At 33.8% G+C, this 16,999-nt stretch overlaps 3 protein-coding genes across 3 annotated transcripts; 1 reads left to right on the top strand and 2 right to left on the bottom strand.

Annotated features, from left to right (window-relative positions):
- Positions 1–3,194: 3,194 nt before the first annotated feature.
- On the bottom strand, positions 3,195–6,793 carry LOC140806279 (uncharacterized). Its single transcript, XM_073162843.1, has 4 exons — positions 5,956–6,793; positions 4,211–4,624; positions 3,649–3,890; positions 3,195–3,554 (listed from the first exon to the last, which is right to left on the bottom strand). The coding sequence occupies exons 1-4, from the start codon at positions 6,563–6,565 to the stop codon at positions 3,291–3,293; spliced, it is 1,530 nt and encodes a 509-aa protein (XP_073018944.1). The 5' UTR covers positions 6,566–6,793; the 3' UTR covers positions 3,195–3,290.
- Positions 6,667–7,794, bottom strand: LOC140806280 (uncharacterized). The gene is made up of 2 exons (XM_073162844.1): positions 7,200–7,794; positions 6,667–7,105 (listed from the first exon to the last, which is right to left on the bottom strand). Exons 1-2 carry the CDS (start codon positions 7,316–7,318, stop codon positions 6,667–6,669), a joined length of 558 nt encoding a protein of 185 aa, XP_073018945.1. The 5' UTR covers positions 7,319–7,794.
- A 7,204-nt stretch (positions 7,795–14,998) lies between these two features.
- Positions 14,999–16,760, top strand: LOC140806278 (myb-related protein 306-like). Its single transcript, XM_073162842.1, has 3 exons — positions 14,999–15,444; positions 15,595–15,724; positions 15,821–16,760. Exons 1-3 carry the CDS (start codon positions 15,312–15,314, stop codon positions 16,530–16,532), a joined length of 975 nt encoding a protein of 324 aa, XP_073018943.1. The 5' UTR covers positions 14,999–15,311; the 3' UTR covers positions 16,533–16,760.
- The last annotated feature ends 239 nt before the right edge of the window (positions 16,761–16,999 follow it).

Below are 16,999 nucleotides of genomic sequence, written 5' to 3'. Positions count from 1 at the left end.
GAAAACAGGTCCAAGAGACTATCATCTCAAAAATGAGTGACTCTCATCTCAAAAATGAGTCATGCGAGACCGTCTCACGGATCTTAATTTGTGAGATATGTCAACCCTACTCATATTCACAATAGAAAGTAACACTTAGAATAAAGACAAAAACCTGTGTGAGACGGTCTCACGGGTCGAATTTGTGAGACATATCTCTTATTTGGGTTATACATGAAAAGTATAATTTTTTATGCTAAGAGTATTACTTTTTATTGTGAATATGGTAAGGTTGACCCGTCTTACAGATTGGTATCCGTGAGACGGTCTCACATGAGACCCACTTTAGAATAAAAAGTAATATTTTTTATGGATGACCCAAATAAGATATCCGTCTCACAAATACAACCCGTGAGACCGTCACACACAAATTTTTGCCCTAAAAAATATTCAAAATTTTGTTTGAACTTAGCACGTATCTTCAACTTCTCTATTTCCTTGTTCCATCTTCGAAAATATGATATACACTTCAATAACAACCAATCTTCCTATTTTTCTCCAATTTTAATTTATAATACTGCCTAGTGAACCCATCAGAATTTCTCTTGGGCATTTCCATTATATATGAGAACCCACTACTTCTTAGAATATATTGAACTTTGATTTGAAACTCAACAATGTCAGGTCGATTTTTTTATTCATTATAATTTATTTTTATTAACTATTAATTACAATGATTTTTCATTTTAATGATTCACAAATAAACGCATTTATAAATTAAAATTCATGTTAGTTATTTATCATTTCCCATATTCATTCAAAAAAAATGTATCCATTAAACGTTTTTGAACTTATAAACTAGTTTCGATTAGCAAAATATTGTAACATATACTTTTATACATAAAAATGTCCTAAAATAACTATTTTTATTATTTTAATAGTAATCATTCCTTTTAAGTGGTCATGATAATAAAAGATCATAATACCAAACAACATCGGTTAAATTGATACAATTATCTCTTCTTCTTTTTTCCTTCTAAATGTACGATACTTTGTATAATTTTGTATGTGATGTCGCTAAAATCAGCGATGGTAGCTGGGAGGTCGGAACTTCGTTTTGGGAGCTCGGATCGGACCTTTGAAATGTATCTGGGAGGTCGGATCTCCGCTTGGGGAGCTCGAATCGGTCCTTCGAAATCTGAAAGCACAAACAAGAGTGTTAGAAGGTAGGGATGACAATGGGTAGGATATGGGTCGGATTTCATACATTCATCCTCATACCCATTTATTAAATTCATCCCTATACCCATGTCCATACCCATCGGGTATTGAATTTCATCATCATCCTCATATCCATCGGATTATCGGATACTCATACCATATCCAAATACCCTATTATCATATACAATTGAATTTTTTCAAATTTAAATTGTTTCAATGAAGTTATGAATATTTAAAAAATTATTTAAATGAACAATATGAAAAATTATTATTAATGATAAAAATTTGCAAAATAAACTTTATAGAAAAAATAACAAAATATTAAAAATAGTTTATATTAGTTGAATAAAAGTACGCAATTCAACAAAAATAAAATATTTTTCAATTTTTGAAGTTAAACATAGAATAAACTTACCAATGTAGAAGATGAAAAATTGAATGAAAATAAAAGAGCGGTAAAACCTTGAAACGTAAAAGTGAAAGCGAAAGGGAAGAGAAAAGAAAAAATATCGATTTACTTGAATTTGAGAAGATGAATCTTTAATATAAATAAATGTAATTACTATATATGTATGATTTACTTGGATTTGAGAAGATGAATCTTTAATATAAATAAATATAATTACTATATATATATATATATATATATATATATATATTTATATATTAATTTAAACGGGTATTCGGGTCGGGTGTGGGTCGGATTATATCAAACCCGCCTCCATACCCAAACCTGAAAATCCCCATACCCGATTACCCAATTATTTAATCGGGTCTAAAAATCCCTCCATACCCTCTTCTATTCGGGTCGGGTATCGGATCCTCCAACGGGTTCGGAGGAAATTGCCATCTCTATTAGAAGGGGGCCGAAAGGTTGTTCCGGCGTATTCTCTCCAACGCTCAAGTCAGAGAATAGAAAACTGAGAGAATAATGTGTGTGCTGAGATAATGTGAATATCTGAATCAATAAACAGTGAACGGAACCTGGTATTTATAGGGGAGTGATAGAGTCCTGATTTGTTAGGTTTAGATCCTCAAAATCTTAAAATATTTGGGTATATCTTGTGACAGATTTGGTTAGATCTTTAATGGGAATTACTTTTCTGAGCTTCAATTTCTGTGGGCTACGCGCTAATGTCTGAGTAAGAGCTCTCGCAGGTACGAGCCTGCCTGAAATCTAGACCCCATGGGAGCTCGGCGTGGGAGCTCGGCCAAGACGTTTTCAACCACACCGATACCATAATCTTGGAGGTCGCCCGGCTTCATGTTGGGAGGTCGGCATGGCTGGACCCCATGGGAGCTCGGCGTGGGAGCTCGACCGAGACGTTTTCAATCACACCAATACCATAATCTCGGAGGTCGGCTCGGCTTCATGTTGGGAGGTCGGCTGACCTCTCTGATCGACGGAACTGCTGATATGGGACGTCGGCTGAGATGACCTCCCGTGCTTCTCTGAATGCTGGGTCCTCAACTAGGTGGGATACCGAGAGCGGGCCGAGCCCATCCTCAATCCGAGGGTATCAGTATGAATAATATATACATTAAATTATTCAATGAAAGCAATTGAATGCGTGAAAGCGAAAATTCAGATTCCAGGCAAGAATGGTGAGGCCTGGATGAATTCATGAATGGTCACTCTATATTATTAGTTCATTACGGGACCCTTTCTTTATAAAACTAAGCCCGTAAAGGGGGAGTTGTCTCATTCCTTTTTCTAACTCACGGACCTAATCTATAAAATACCTAGATCAAGTATTTAATCGGGGTTTAGTTTTTTTTTTTTTTAAATGACAATGGAACTCACAGTTGTGTTTTTTTAGCGTACACTGAATAAACTCTCGAACTAACACACTAGTATGTAAACCACATTATTTGACAGACTCGTCCGAAAAAATATTGGTAGAAAAATCAAACTCAATCAAATGTGGTAATCATAACTAATATAAAAGAGATCACACCGATGATTTTAACAGTCTTGAATAAACCTTATATATGTTTATTGCAATAAAGAATGCATTCAAACATGCTAGAAAAAAAAATTTCTAGCACAGAGTTTATATATAAAAATTACTTATAACAGAGCCCAAGTCCTAACATGGGAAGAGCAAAAAGCCAGGTTCGACACACATCTTCCTATTCACAAAACTAATCCTGTTAATCTTGTCATGACACCAAATCAACTGGTCTCTTGTTATTTTAGACATCCTCAAAGCTCTAGAAACTAATCTCATATCTACTTGAGAGAAAAACGTAAGAACTTGATCCCACTCATCTTCGCCATCGTCCCTACACCGTCGAAATCTCCTCAAAATGCAATTCTCACTCCTCAACATGTCTTTCAGCTTTCTCTCCTTCTGCATTCCAAAAGAAAACCCACAAACTTGCATTAGCAAACAGAATAAAGCTCAAGATTTAAAACTTCCAACAATTGAGTTGCAAGTTAGGGACCTTTTGAAGAATTTTTCGGACCGCTAGTAATAGGCTGAGGTCTTCCGGATCCTGAAGCTGTGGAACAATTTTGTTGTGGGTATTAGATGGTGGAGTACTGGTGCAGTCCTTATCAGCTTTAACAAATCGCCAAAATATTCGAATCGACTCCTCCACGATTTCAACTAACGTTTCGACAGTAATAACGTATTCATCTCTGTCTTTAGTCCAAGCCCTCCACTTTTTGTCCTTCATATTATCCACTGCCAACAAGCTCTATACCTTTAGCTTCAATAAAATGATGTGAAAACGTCTTTTGCCCCATTCTACGATCATATCATTTTATGAGAATCCAACTCTGCATATTTTTTTTAAATTTTTTTTATTTATTTTTTTCCTCAATTTTAGACAATTTCTCTACTATAATATTTGAATGCACAACATGTCTTTCATATTTTAGCACACCTTAAACATGATTTAATTAATAAACGCACACAATTATTTTGTCATAACTTTATGCACCCGAACTAAAGCAAAATGGGATGACACCAAGAAGAAGGTACCAAGTCGATCAAATTCTTACCTCGAATAACTGGAACTTGAAGAAGATTGCGAAGAACACACCGATTTTTCGCATAATTTTGAACTCTTGGCCCTTGAAATGGCTCGTCTTCTATGAACCTTTGCATCAGCACTTGAAACTGTTGAAACTCCCCTGCAACTTCATTGTATCTATTGATCCCACGGGAGTCTGAATCCCATAAATCCATGGCTTTCTCGTACTGCCAATACAACATCTCCCACGAAGCACACATCTGTCCCACGTATACCACTTCAACATCACCTTCCAATTCATCTATAAACTTCTTCATGGAATTGCTTCCGTGGATTTTATGTTTCGACAGCCAAAGATTTCGCGAAACCATGGATTTTAGAGATGGCGCCGCGGGTTTTTTGTTTGCCGTAGAATGAAGGGGAACCTTTAGCTGCAACAGACCTGCCATGCATGAATGCACACAAATGATGCATGAGGTTGTCCCAAGATTTAGTTTACATTTAATAGTTTATTTTATATTATTAAAGATAAAATTATCTTTTTTATTTAATTTTTGAGTCAAGCCAAACTCCACTCGATGGTGTGTTGTTTTAAATATATTTTTTTACATAACACAATAATTTATGAAACTGAATGACATCCAGTACAGAAAATCCACTAGGACAAATTAAAAGGTAAGAAATTTTTGGCAGAGTCAAGTCAAGTAATAAATTCAGTCGGCCATAATGCTTAAACCTCATAAATTACAACGACCACAAATGCATTCGTTTTTCAAACAATTTGCTTTTGAATTCCTAATAAATTCTATTAAATCATACCGCTCTTGCACCAAAAGTATTTATGGGAAGCATAATATTCGAGAAAATTGGAAATGATCGGATTTTTTTTTAAAAAAAACAAATTACGTGGAGAAATGTTCGATTTCACATAGAAAAATCCTTAGTTTTCGACACAAATACATTCTCATAGGAAAGATTATTTAAATGCATTTTCTGGGTTTTGAAGAGGACAGACGAATTAAAACAAAAGTATCGTGACTTTAAATGCCCAATTAATTAATTACGAATTAAATGCACAACTAAAATGTTGTAACATCATCGGTCATCCACTCATCCTTATCGTTCCTTGTACCAGACCAAGTCCCATGATATTTCCGTTTTCGGACAATCCAACGGACAAGATCTTATCGGTCCTCTAAAATCAACTCACAAATTATTAATTTCGTACCAATAGTAATAAATAATAAACAAAACCTATATATATATATATATATATATATATATGTATATATATATATATATATTTAAAAAAAACTTGTACAATTAATAAAAATTTGATTAAAGGGTCATTTTGGTAAAAAAATATGATTAAAGGGTCATCTTGGCACACCAACTAAATGTTCCAATGAAAAAAGTTATAATATAAAATACTATTTTTTCAGTAATCAAGTTCAATTAAAATTAATTAACTAAAAGAATAAACCAGAAAAGAGTTGGCCAATATAAAATTTATTGGCAGTGTGGATCGATCCAAGTAGTTATTAGAATAGTGGGGGCTTATAAATAAATACTGGTGATAGTTCATCAATTAACTCGTTGGAAAATTTAGGTTTTAACATTAAATTATTGTAACGAATCGAATCAAGATGAATATAGATGCTTTTTCTAGTTCGAGCTTATCGACTTCGTCTCGAATTAGTTACCTCGGTTAATTTTAATATATTTGCCAATGGCAACGAATGAATGAGATGAAGAATGGAAAAGTGGACTAACCCATGGCGTACATTTTCTGGTGATTCAAGATATCCAATTTGCGCATTCTTTCTCTGTAGCTCTTGTAGAACTTGTGAAGCTCCCCCATTCCGTCTCCACGCCGGAACTTTTCATCAATCTTCCATGGCTTCAAATCCTCCATTATCTTAGGAGACTCAAATTCTTCTAAAATGGTGGGCAAACCTGTGTCCCTCACCTTCTTAAGCTCCATTTTCAACTGGTCTATCAAATCTTGGTGTTCCGACAATGACTCCAATTCGTTTGTGGAATCGGACATCGCTAAATCCTTGGACTCTGTTTTGGTAAGAAAACCAGCGCCTGTAAAGTCTTCCTCCGATAAGAAATCCTCGTTAAATTCATCAGGATTTAGCATATCACCATGTTCTGTTGATTTATCGGTCTCTTCCTCCGTAGTATCCATTTCGTCGCCACTGTGGAGATCTTTTGATGATCCCACGTTTTCGTCTAAGCCCGAAGATGATTCTGGCATTGATTCTAGTTCAAAATCTTCATCAGACAAGAAACCATCACTGCGTGAATCCACGGAACTGGTGATTACCCAAGGAACATGATCGACATCAATCGAATCCGAACCCCAGCAATCAAACATGGAATTTTTCTCAATGAAACTCTGCGGTTCATCAAGAAAATCCTGGTTTCCCTCGAATTTTTCATCTTCTTGAACTGAATGATCCTTTTCTTCCGACTTCTTCACTGATTCCTCTGCCTCGGCATTATCGTTTCCTTCTCCATTGCGTACCGAAATTTCATTACAATCTTTTCCCGACTCTCCCGATTCGCATTTTTTGTTTTCATTAATTTCTTCCACAGGAAAGTCTCCAGTTCAGCTATAAAAGCGCTGGAAGATTTTTTACCAGATGTGGAATCATATTTACTATTACTTTGAAAACAGAACACCTCAGAATTTGATAAATTATCTGTTTTTTCATGAATCCTACAAAATTCTTCAAAATTCGGGAACTTGAATTTCAGAAATACCTCTCCCTTTTCTTCCTCGCCATCGCCATCAAATCTTATAAACTCGGTAATATCTTTCTCATTGATACACTCAGACGATAACTCTGTCTCTGCTTCAAGAAGGTCAATTTCTTCCCCATTATTCTCCCCGGAACTCTCATCTCTATGCAGCCTGGATTTTGATGAAAAATAAATATTGCGAAACTAACAAATTATTACAGAAAGGATCCAAACAAATAGAAAAAGGCGTTGAAAGTGATTCCCACCTGAAAATAAACGCAGAGATGAAGTTGAAGATCGGGAGCAGATACATGGAAACAGAGAACAAGAAGGCATATGCCAAAGGAACTAATCTTTGGCTTACGAACTTAAACACAGAAGCCATGTTCGGAATACAGAGTTCTTTTTTTTTTCCCTTTTCATGAGGAACCCATAAAATTGAAGGGGCCGTAAATTCGGTCGGAAGAAAAGAAAACAGGGGAAATGCAGGTGTTTTCGAATCTAACGCGCTGTTTGAATAATTCAAACCAGAATGGAGTTTGAACCAGTAAAAAGAAAACTCCTCGCGAAGATCAAAACCCAATAGTCGGCACGTAAATCCGACCTAAATGGAGAAATCTAGATAGAAATGAGATTTGCGAGCAAGAACTAAAGGGACAGGAATGTGTTCTCTCTTTTTGTTGATTCAGAGGCAGTGGGAACCCTGGACAGGTCGGTATGTGCCGTTTGGGAGGCAGGACAGGGTGTAATTGGAAATAAACGTTTTTTGGAGGACTAATTGATAAATTTGATCACGCGTGGGCGGAGTAATTGGATGGTGCAGTACCGGAGGTTGTATTCCACATTTCCACTCCACGAAATTGAGGCTCTATGGAATGTTCTTCAAATATTATTCCACGCCCATTTAAGTGCATTAATTCAGAGATGTGACGATTTATATTTATAAAAATTGAACTGATCAATAAATTTTTGGGATTTTAGTTTCACATGTAAGAAACTAGTCTTTTTGAGTTTTATGTGTTAAATAAAGTTCGAGACGATCAGGATAAGTGTTTAGATGATATTCTCGTAGTCTTATTTTGTATTTATCTAATTTTTAAAAGACCTCTATCGTATAAAAAAAATAGATATCTTCAATACATGCTGGCTATTTCTAAAAAATAATTGCACATGGTGGTTCGATTTGTTGTTAGAATTGTACAACAAAGTTTATAAATGAAAACAGAGGTTTCCTATTGGGTTATTACATGGTAATAAGAGAATTAAAGTTCATTATGGACACACTTGACCTCAACTTCTCCAATGGACAATGTGATGACGGCCGATTTTATTCAAAAAAGAAAAAAATGAAGTTAGCAATAATTTATTAGCTCTTCCACATAATTACATAAAAGTCTTAAGTTTGCACTGCACTTACCTTGGAAAATTTCAGAAAACTACAAAGAAGATCACGAATAATTGTGAGTGGCCGCCGGTTTGCATGACCGATTAAATTCAACACAATGGAAACATGGTTTTCTTCTTCGATAAGATGGCACTTGGTTCATGAAAATGACTACGATAATCTATATATTCATTCAAAAATCCCTAAAAATTATTCCAAATAAAGGGTTCAAAATGACACGAAAGAAGAGTGGGTTTTCAGCATTTTTTTACGAAGATGAAATCTGCTGTCGCAATTTTTTTTATATATTTCACATAAAAAAATCTGGGCTAACGAAAGATAACAAACCGCGCACACTTATCTTATATGCAATTTAATCAATGAAACAAAATATAATAATATTATTAAATCCAATTAAACAGTTTGACATTATGCTTGACAAAATTTAACTTTTCAATTTGAAAAAACTATGAACTTTATAAATTCTTCTGGTGAAAGAGAGGCAAGTTATCTAGAAATTTCCGCAAACTTACTTTTCGAAAACTCGGTTTTTGTTTATTTTATTTTCTTAAATTATTTAATATATCTCAAAAAAAAAGGAGAAGAAAACCCACACACAATTTGAACTAACTTTTCTTAGCCGCGTGGCTTTATCTCCACGCGCTTTTAAAGTCTAAGTACTCTCGAGTCAATCTTTTTCGGCCGTGCGGTATCTGTTTTTGTGGCTGTCCTTTTTAACTCTTTCAGCGTACGGACACAATCAGGACCATTTTTGCAAAATATAATATATAACATATAGATGATAAATCGAAAAATAAAAATAATGATAATAACTTTTTATTTTAATTTATTATAAAATTTGAGTAAAATAAGAGATTAGATAAAATTTAATGGTTTTATTTTTCGCATCAAACAACGCCATCTGCATAAATTTACTTCATTGATCATTAGTAAATAAAAGAAAATTTTCATATGGTCCACTTCTTCACATCAATGAACCGACAAATTTGATAATTAGAATGCTAAATTCTTTAAATCTTTGATTTCTTGCGAGTAGCTTTCATTGACTAAATATACTTTTATAATAAATATAATTTATAATTGATAATGAATGCCTCATACTTTAAAAGCTTTGATGCTAAACAATTTCAACTTTCCTTTATAATATTGAACCTTGTGTCAAAGTTAAGTTCACAATCCTTGGCCTGGATTTTTTTTTGGGAGAGTAGGTTTTTTATGAGACGGTCTCATGGATTTTTATCTGTGAGACGAGTCAACAATATTGATACGCACAATAAAATATAATATTTTTAGTATAAAAAGTAATATTTTTTCATAGATGATCCAAATAAAAGATCTGTCTCACAAAATACAACATGTAAGACCGTCTCATACAAATTTTTGACTTTTTTGGGATAATAAAGTAGGGATTTTTAAGTTCTCTTCTTCTAGGGGGAATAAAATAAAGCATCTTATATTGTGATAGAGTAGTTTAAAAATCTTTTGATTAAATTTCCTTGTTTTTATTCAAAAAATATGTTGGACAAATAAAATTGTTTTTAGCAGCAACGCCACTTTTTTGAAAAAATAAATCTATTGTCCAAATCCATTAGGCAACTACCCATCAAAAAATGGGCTGGGTGGCTTGCTTTGGAGTTAGAACTTGATTGGGCAAAATGGTTCATTTGGGCTTGAAGATTAGGAAGCCCATTGATAAGAAATAGGCTTCAGAAGCTTAATAATGTGGACCGGTTATACAATTTCTCGGGCCTGCAAAAATCTTTGTCGGCTGAATGAATTGAATGGATCCATCTAGACCCCACCACGGGAAAATGGGAATCGGAACCACAGATTAATTATACATTTTTTAAGTATATAAAAACACCTTAAATTATGTAATTAAATTATTTGATCGGTACTCTTATTTATTCAACTTTAAAACGGGGTCGTATTTTGTGAGATGAATATCTTATTTGGGTCATCCATGAAAAAATATTACTTTTTATGCTAAGAGTATTACTTTTTATTATGAATATCAGTATGGTTGACTAGTCTCATAGATAAAGATTCGTGATACCAGTCTCACAAGAGACATATTCTAAAAGTAAATGTTTTTATTATTTTATAATATGATTGTCGAATACTTATTTTCACGGTCTCATATATAATATCATCAATTTTTTTTTTTTTGCCTTAATTTATAGGAATGAGTTTTATTTCAAATCCATTAAAACAAGAACCGTATCCAAGCGGTTCAATTCCGGTTTCACCTTTTATTGGAACCAGAACAATTGTTTTTAGAACCGTGGTCTAATGTAACATTTTACTATTGAGCCAACTGCTGATTGTCTACCCGTCCCCCTTCGTTTGGTTGACTTGGTCACCAGTTGATTTTTTCGACATATTTTTGTTGCTCAAATCTTAACTCATCATATGGAATATTATATTTTATAATTCTTAATTGTGAATCTGAATTATTAATTTGGGTTTGCATCCTGAGTTAATGCGGATAGAATGCTGCCGACTAGCCATGTTTCATGCAACAAATTCAACTCGTGGGGACGAAATTTGTTATTTTTATGACAAGTGAAAAGTTGGATAAACGTGAGTTTAGAGGAACTAATCTTTGGCTTACGAACTTAAACACAGTGAGCCACGTATATATTTTCATTTGTACCAATATAAAAATATATATATTTAGCTCTATGTGAGCGTATATTGTGCATCTTATATCTTTCTTGGTCGCATTGATGTTTTTTATGACATGAAAACCCACAACTGTTATCTTTGAATGAGCACTGGATAAACTCCGAACTAACATAGAAACCTTTACACAACGCACGTTAATGTTTAATCACAATACTGTGTCGACATGCTGGCCGGAAATGGTCACACACAGCTGTTTAATTTTAAAAACTAGCATTATGCAGACAAAAATAATGAAATGAAAATACAGTACTGTTACACTTCCCTGATACAATTAAATTTCTCAGCATTATTTATTATTATAAAAATAAATAATGAGGCAACATTAAAAGTTAGATCACTCGGCACGTCAGAATGCATGATTTGCTGCGTCTATGGTTTAAATCAAGCATGCATGGACCACAAAATTAATGCTTGACTTTTAATTTCAACTTAATATATTTTAATTTTTTAAAAAGTTATTGCTGTTTCGGTCACATTCAACACTAAAAAATATAGTTTTTTTAATCAAAATATAATATTATAATTAAATGCTACCAAGAGATATATTCATGATGCATGATGCAAAGACTCCTTCGACCCAAAAATCTACGCCATGGAAGTTTCTTGATCTCTTTATTCATAATGCATGGTCAATCTACGCCATGGAAGTTTCATAGCCGAATGACTTGTCTGCTACAAACTCCTTCCTCAATGGGTAGGCCCAACCACCACACTACACTCTTAGGATAGTTAACGAGACATCGAGCCAATATCGATATAAAAAAGATGTCATGTTCACATACTCTCTTTCACGCATAGGCACAAATAGTCATGAAAAAGAATTCTAGAAAGAAGCGGTCCTTGCCAATTGTGTATAGTGGACACGAGCAAAGTTGTGAGCAGCATTTTCCTAGCTAGCGGCTGAAATAAAAAGAAGGTTGATCGAAAGATCTACATGAAGCTTAAAATACAACTAGCTTAAGCAAAAAAACGATATATCCCCAGACAATGACCAAAACAAGACCATGGTAAATGACATAGAGCTTGGCTCAGAACCTGGATGTCGAGTACCCCGAGCCAACACAGCCCCCAGATACCTAGAATAAGCCCAAATCACTGTGCTCACACTAAAACGAGCATTCACCTCGTCAAGCCCCATCAGCATCTAGCCTAAAATGAACAGGCGGGGGGACTTGGACCATTTCTTCTCTGGAATAGGCTGAGTACTTTTGTGAGTGATGCAAACCTGTTTCGCTGGAGGGCCCGATTAAACTCAATAAGACTCCAAAATCCAAGGCCTCAAAATTGTTTCAGTTTACACATATTATCCCACCTAGCCCAACACAACCCTTCTCCTTCGATTCATGACACAACGAAACCACAAAATTGTATCGGTTTACACATATTCATGATCCCTAAAAACAGAAAAATGGATGCACTGACTTCTATATTTACGGAAAATTGTAATTTATGCTCTATATATTTGCCTCTTTATAATGTCGATCCTCCACATTATCAAAATTGAGATTTAATCGTCATATATTTTTCGATTTTTGAAAATTTTAGTCGATTTTTATCAGAAGTGCTGGTATGACTTATAATGAACATATGAGTATCACGTCTACGTCAAGTCAGCATCATATATATATATATATATATATATATATATTCTAAAAAGTACAGCTGTTATTGAAATTTGTGGGACGTGGTAATTTTGAATTATTACTATAATTGATATAATAAATGTAAATATGAGAGTATTTCTTCAAGACTTGGTCTATAAAATAAATGAAGAATATCAGTATGTATTAAAGGGTAGATCTTATAAATTGAAAGGGTATAGATCCAGCAATTAATTATTGCAAGTAATAATGGTATAATTATCTTTATCACAACAACCCCATGCGGCCATGATTTATTGCACCGCTTCTCTCCCTTAAATAAGTAACCTTTTTTGAGATTGAATATCTGGCCAACTTTTTTAGGGTTTGCAATAATCCCATAATTAATATTTTCTTAATTATTACCCTGCTCTAATTAATTCCTTACTCGAAGAAATTAAGGAGGTTCCCCACCTCCATAATTTCTCATTTATTATACCACGTGCTACATTTATGGGGAAGGAAAACTCAATAGCATGATCAAACTCATGAGATAGCTGCCACTTTCTACCCTTAACAAAATGAATTAAAATTTCAAGTATAATTTTTTTTTTAAAGCAGATAAATGTAATATTTGTGGGAAAAGAGTAGTTTTTGTTCCGTAAGGTTGAATGATGTCGATTTTTGTTTTCTCATTATTGGAAAGAATTAGGTTTTACTACTTTAATATTAACTTGGTTTCTTTCATACTTCTGATTCGTTTTTCGGTGAGAGTGGTGACATAATGCGAGATATGTCAGCAATCATAGAACTACGACAGGAAAAAAAATAAATTAAAAGAGACCAAATTACTGCAAATTTTACCATTTTTTTCTATTTAATCTCTGTGATTTTTTAAATTTTTTTATATTTTCAGAAAAACCATGCCTTCATTCGATATATGAGAAGAATAAATCATAATATATATGATTGAGACGTGAGAACTAATACTCACGATTTGTTTATTTCCTCTCTTACTCCAAAAAAATATAATATTTTGTAAATATTTTCCTCAATTAAACCAAGATCTCTCTAGAAGCTAGCTATTCCCATTTCATGTGAAAATTTGGGGTCTTCGACAATCAATCGAACGTAACGCCCAGTTATTTTTTCTTATCTTCTTCAATCTTCATCTTCTTTTGATATCTTTGTTTTCTAAATTTTATGACGTTAAAATATTCAATATAATTATTAATAGTATATCACAATCAGTCTCATCCAACCTCATCTTCAAGAATCTGCACAAGTCACAACGTTTACAATATTTGGAAGAAAAGAATATTTCTTGAAAACAATTCCCCTTTGAAAATAGAAAGGAAATGCAGTAAATGACTAATTAATTTTAACTGAGTCATTTGTTATTACCATAGCAAGCCATGTAAAATAGACAGAATACCTGGGCCACGAGTAAAAATTACTTTGGCTACATATATAATTTATTACCTCATCAATCCCAATTAGTGGAAGTTACATTTTTGCTCATCTAAATTATACCTCTTTCATTTTTCGATTATTTTATCATTCAATTTACAATCTTCGAGTAATAACTTTCGATTTTAGTCTATTTTATTCTGAGTGCTAAAGTAACATCAGATACTTCATCAATTTTTTTGTGATACAATATGATGTAAATTGACCGATGACATGAAAAAATAGAAAACATGAGAGTTACATGACAAAAAACATGATTTTCTCACCCCAAATATAAATACTGGGCGCATTTTCTTTTCTATTCGTTCTAAATATATCATCAAACATTTGTATTTAATATTATTTTCTCTATTTTTTTACCAAGATATCTACCATACTCTTTAAATACATTAGCTACTTCCAACAATATTATTTTAAAATACTCGTTAAATAAGTGAAAAATGAAAATTTTATTTATGAAATTTTTATTTCCAATAATTTTATTAATTTGTATGAAAATACAAGTAGACATATATAAATTTGTATTATGTGAAATATTCTAGTTATTAGCAATACATTTCATGAAGTTATATATGTTTGATATTAAAGTGAGAGTTTTATATTATTTGTTAGATAAAATGAATGATTTTGAGTAATTTATATCTTTAGCTTTTTGTCATAATGCTATTTACGTCCACACACACATTATTAAAAATTATACATAATATAGTCTAAATAATTCCATAATATTAATGCAAAAAAGAGGCTAGCCCTAATCAATTAGGGTTTTGGATTCCCAATTATCTGCGGATGGTGGTGCAAATTAATTAAGCAAACATTAAATAGGACGCGGTTTTGGTAATACATCAGAATACAGGAGAAAGAGCAAATGATATACAGCTGACTTTAGAGAGTCCGATGCTGCATTGAGTAAATGCGTTTGCTGTCGACTTTTGACTCTTTACTACTTCTCTGTCTTTTTTTAAGGTCAGCGTCAAGAAATTAGGGAAGAAGAAAGAAAAAATTATATTATAACTTTAAAATGTTTCAATTTCCTATATATGCAGATGAAACAACAACCTTAGTCCATTAGGCCATTGTCTGGTGAGCTGTTTCGAAGAAGAAATTTGAGGAGGAGAGAAGAAAGGAAAAGAGAGAGGGGGATTTTTAGAAAGAAGATAAAAAAGAAACCCACATTTTTTTCTGAGCATTACGAGTCGAATCAAATCAAGACAAGAAAAGGGCCATAAAGGGATATGGGCAGGCCACCATGCTGCGATAAAATTGGTATGAAGAAAGGGCCGTGGACTCCTGACGAAGATATACTTTTGGTGTCTTATGTTCAAGAACATGGCCCCGGGAATTGGAAGGCTGTTCCCTCACATACAGGTTCAAAGTTTTCTGTTTTTGATTTGATTCTGTGCCGTTTTTGTAGTTTTTGTTCAGATTTTCTTCCACGGAAAATCAAGTTAAAAAAAGTGGGGTTTTTTTGTAGTTTACTGGAGTTTTTCTTGATTCTTCGTGGGTTCGATTTTGCAGGGCTAACGAGATGCAGCAAGAGTTGCAGGCTGCGATGGACTAATTATCTTCGGCCTGGGATTAAGAGGGGAAGTTTCACGGATCAAGAAGAGAAGATGATTGTTCAGCTTCAAGCTCTTCTTGGAAACAAGTAATAATTTGTTTGTTTATGAATCTGGTCGCTGCACTGGTAGAAAGTACGTAGTGATAAAATTCTGAATCTGGGATTTGCAATTTATGAATGCAGATGGGCAGCCATAGCTTCCTATCTTCCAGAAAGAACAGACAATGACATAAAAAACTACTGGAACACCCATCTGAAAAAGAAGCTAAAAAAGCTTCAAATCGGTTCTAATGGCTCGAATGAGTCTGGCACAGATGTTTTCTCCACAAATTCAAACTCCATTTCCAGAGGCCAGTGGGAGAGAAGGTTGCAGACGGATATTAACACAGCAAAGCAAGCCCTCAAAGATGCATTAACGTTTGAAAACAAGAGCCTGTTCTCCGAACAGTTGATGCTCAACAATGATCTGATTACAAGCACAAAACCTAGCCAGGCTTTCTCTTACGCATCTAGCACCGAGAACATCGCGAGATTGCTGAAAGACTGGGACAAAAAGAAGCCGAAATCCGAAGAATCCAAGTGTTCGAGTATTCAAGATTCATCCAACAATCTTAGTGAAGGGACTCATCCTACTCCGAGTAACGAGAACAAAAGTGGAATCGATTTGTCTGAATCATTTGAATCTCTGTTTGGTTTCGAGTCCTTCGAATCTTCGACTTCTGAGTTCTCGAGATCTACTTCTCCGGAGGCTAGTTACGTTCACGGAGAAAGAAAACCCGACCCCAATGAAATGGCCCCGCTGTCTGTGCTGGAAAACTTGCTGCTGCTTGAGCATGATCAAGGGAAGGATTTTTTGAACAACTTCTCATTTGATGAAAATCCCGATATGTTCTAGGAAGATATGTTACTGATTATTATTAATTAGGGGGTATTGTATTAGTCGGAAATCTTGAGGTTTCATATTTCTACTTAATTTTCCAGCAACTGACGTTGATTCAGCACTTATTTCTTCAGTTTTTTGTCCATGTATGGGCTGGGAGGATTTCATGTTAAATGTTGATGCCGTCCTAATTTAGTTCACCACCAAGTATGTACAGTTTAATTATGTTATTTACATTCCACTCCCGACCATTTTTGTCCTTTTTAACGTCATAATATTTGTTGCGATATATACATTTTAGTTTTTATTATTTATTTTTTACCAGCTTAATTTATTGGTTATTTAAACTTTTTATGAAATTACAATTTCGTGTGATATATCTAATTTGTTTAAGAAAATATATTAAGATTATATAACACTATCATTGACAATTTAACACAATCATTTACAAGTATAAACAAAAAATAGATTAAATTGGTAGC

This window comes from Primulina eburnea, chromosome 11 (assembly GCF_022965805.1).
Source record: "Primulina eburnea isolate SZY01 chromosome 11, ASM2296580v1, whole genome shotgun sequence".
Lineage (NCBI taxonomy): Eukaryota > Viridiplantae > Streptophyta > Magnoliopsida > Lamiales > Gesneriaceae > Primulina > Primulina eburnea.
Note: the sequence above shows the minus strand (reverse complement) of the source record. Positions and strands in the feature narration are given on the sequence as shown.

What these genes read in the sequence shown, in the direction of transcription:
- LOC140806280 (XM_073162844.1), bottom strand. Translation starts at nt 7,318, where the DNA reads ATGGCTTCTGTGTTTAAGTTCGTAAGCCAAAGATTAGTTCCTTTGGCA. An exon ending in ATCTCTGCGTTTATTTTCAG is followed by an intron (nt 7,106 to 7,199) that starts GTGGGAATCACT and finishes ATCAAAATCCAG; the next exon opens with GCTGCATAGAGATGAGAGTT.
- LOC140806279 (XM_073162843.1), bottom strand. Translation starts at nt 6,565, where the DNA reads ATGTTTGATTGCTGGGGTTCGGATTCGATTGATGTCGATCATGTTCCT. An exon ending in CCAGAAAATGTACGCCATGG is followed by an intron (nt 4,625 to 5,955) that starts GTTAGTCCACTT and finishes CATGCATGGCAG; the next exon opens with GTCTGTTGCAGCTAAAGGTT. An exon ending in TCAAGTTCCAGTTATTCGAG is followed by an intron (nt 3,891 to 4,210) that starts GTAAGAATTTGA and finishes GCTTGTTGGCAG; the next exon opens with TGGATAATATGAAGGACAAA.
- LOC140806278 (XM_073162842.1), top strand. Translation starts at nt 15,312, where the DNA reads ATGGGCAGGCCACCATGCTGCGATAAAATTGGTATGAAGAAAGGGCCG. An exon ending in GGCTGTTCCCTCACATACAG is followed by an intron (nt 15,445 to 15,594) that starts GTTCAAAGTTTT and finishes TCGATTTTGCAG; the next exon opens with GGCTAACGAGATGCAGCAAG. An exon ending in CAAGCTCTTCTTGGAAACAA is followed by an intron (nt 15,725 to 15,820) that starts GTAATAATTTGT and finishes TTATGAATGCAG; the next exon opens with ATGGGCAGCCATAGCTTCCT.